Here is a 1,557-nt window from a genome sequence, read left to right on the forward strand (position 1 = left end):
AGATTGTACTAAACAAATTGATATGACAGAGGACAAAGTCTTTAATAAGATAATATTTTAAAATAATTTATATTACATCCACATTCACATAAACCATCTATGTCTAAATGTTGTTTATGTTTAACTGAATTTCTTGGCAGGGCTGTAAAAAATTCATCTGGTCTCAAGGAGCAGGAAGGTAGGTGGTAACAATACATTCTGTTACTGCATTAAAGATTTGGTTGAATATTAGCAGGTCTGTGGTCAAATGCATGTAGACTGATTATTGTAGATGTGCTGATGTTTTTTGATAAATGAGTTTTAAGTGTTTTATACTTGTCCAAGAGCATATTTTAAGTGGGACTCGTGACACAATGTACGCATAGCGTATGTGCACTGTGGTACACAGAACTGAAAGAAAAAAAAAACAATTCTGTTTAATTTGTGTTTATACATTTTGTTTATGTATTACAATGCACCAGAAAACTGCACCTTCTGACAGCAGAGCTAATCAAGGACAGCATCAATTAAGGACTAATGTGTTCACATTTTCTTTTTATTATTTTAATAGGCTTTTTACTTTTTAATAGACCTGACTTACACAAGACCCTAGTTATTTTATTGATACAAAAAGCACTACAATGTTTCTTTTTACAAATTTTAGTAAGCCGCCACCATGAGTACGGACGCGGAGATGGCCATTTATGGCAAGGCTGCCATTTTCCTTCGTAAGCCTGAGAAGGAGAGAATCGAGGCTCAGAACAAACAACTCGATGCTAAGAGTGCCTGCTATGTGGTTGATACTAAAGAGCTGTATGTCAAGGGAACAATCAAGAGCAAAGACGGTGGCAAAGTCACTGTTACTGTGAATGACACTAAGGAGGTGAAATTTTAACATTCCATTACATTTTTTTACATATTTACTTTTACATATTTTTCTGGTCTTTCTGAAATCTAATGGATCAAATTTATAGGAGAAAGTTGTTAAAGAGGATGAAGTCCACCCAATGAATCCTCCCAAGTTTGACAAGATTGAGGACATGGCCATGATGACCCATCTCAATGAACCCTCTGTGCTGTATAACCTCAAAGAGCGTTATGCCGCATGGATGATCTACGTAAGTCCTGGAGCACAGTAAAACAGCATTTATGTTAATCTTGTCAGTGTTGTTGCAATCTGACCACGTCTCTGCTCATTTCAGACCTACTCTGGACTGTTCTGCGCTACTGTGAACCCCTACAAGTGGCTCCCAGTGTATGATGCAGAAGTGGTGGCTGCCTACAGAGGCAAAAAGCGTATGGAGGCCCCACCTCACATCTTCTCTGTCTCTGACAACGCCTATCAATTCATGCTGACTGGTAAGACCTTACGGAATTTAATTCTATAGATTTAAATAAGAGTTGCTATTAATAAGAGATTTACTGGACATTGTACACATTGCATTCAACAGATAGAGAAAACCAGTCTGTCCTGATTACGTAAGTATTTTCATTTCATTGACTGACAAAAAAATGAAAGTATATGTATGACAAATATAAAGTATATATATATATATATATATATATATATATATATAT

General features: G+C 35.9%; 1 protein-coding gene across 1 annotated transcript in view; it reads left to right on the forward strand.

Annotated features, from left to right (window-relative positions):
• The first annotated feature begins 655 nt into the window (after nucleotides 1-655).
• LOC107660779 (myosin heavy chain, fast skeletal muscle-like) overlaps nucleotides 656-1,557 on the forward strand; it is a 17,805-nt gene continuing 16,903 nt past the window's right edge. Inside the window, exons 1-4 of the mRNA XM_016450193.1 lie at nucleotides 656-862; nucleotides 954-1,097; nucleotides 1,182-1,338; nucleotides 1,431-1,458. Coding sequence (XP_016305679.1) covers nucleotides 656-862; nucleotides 954-1,097; nucleotides 1,182-1,338; nucleotides 1,431-1,458 — 536 coding nt within the window. The remainder of the gene's footprint in view (nucleotides 863-953; nucleotides 1,098-1,181; nucleotides 1,339-1,430; nucleotides 1,459-1,557) is intronic.

The sequence above is a fragment of the Sinocyclocheilus anshuiensis genome, unplaced genomic scaffold (genome assembly GCF_001515605.1).
Source record: "Sinocyclocheilus anshuiensis isolate Anshui unplaced genomic scaffold, SAMN03320099.WGS_v1.1 scaffold2607, whole genome shotgun sequence".
Classification (NCBI taxonomy): domain Eukaryota; kingdom Metazoa; phylum Chordata; class Actinopteri; order Cypriniformes; family Cyprinidae; genus Sinocyclocheilus; species Sinocyclocheilus anshuiensis.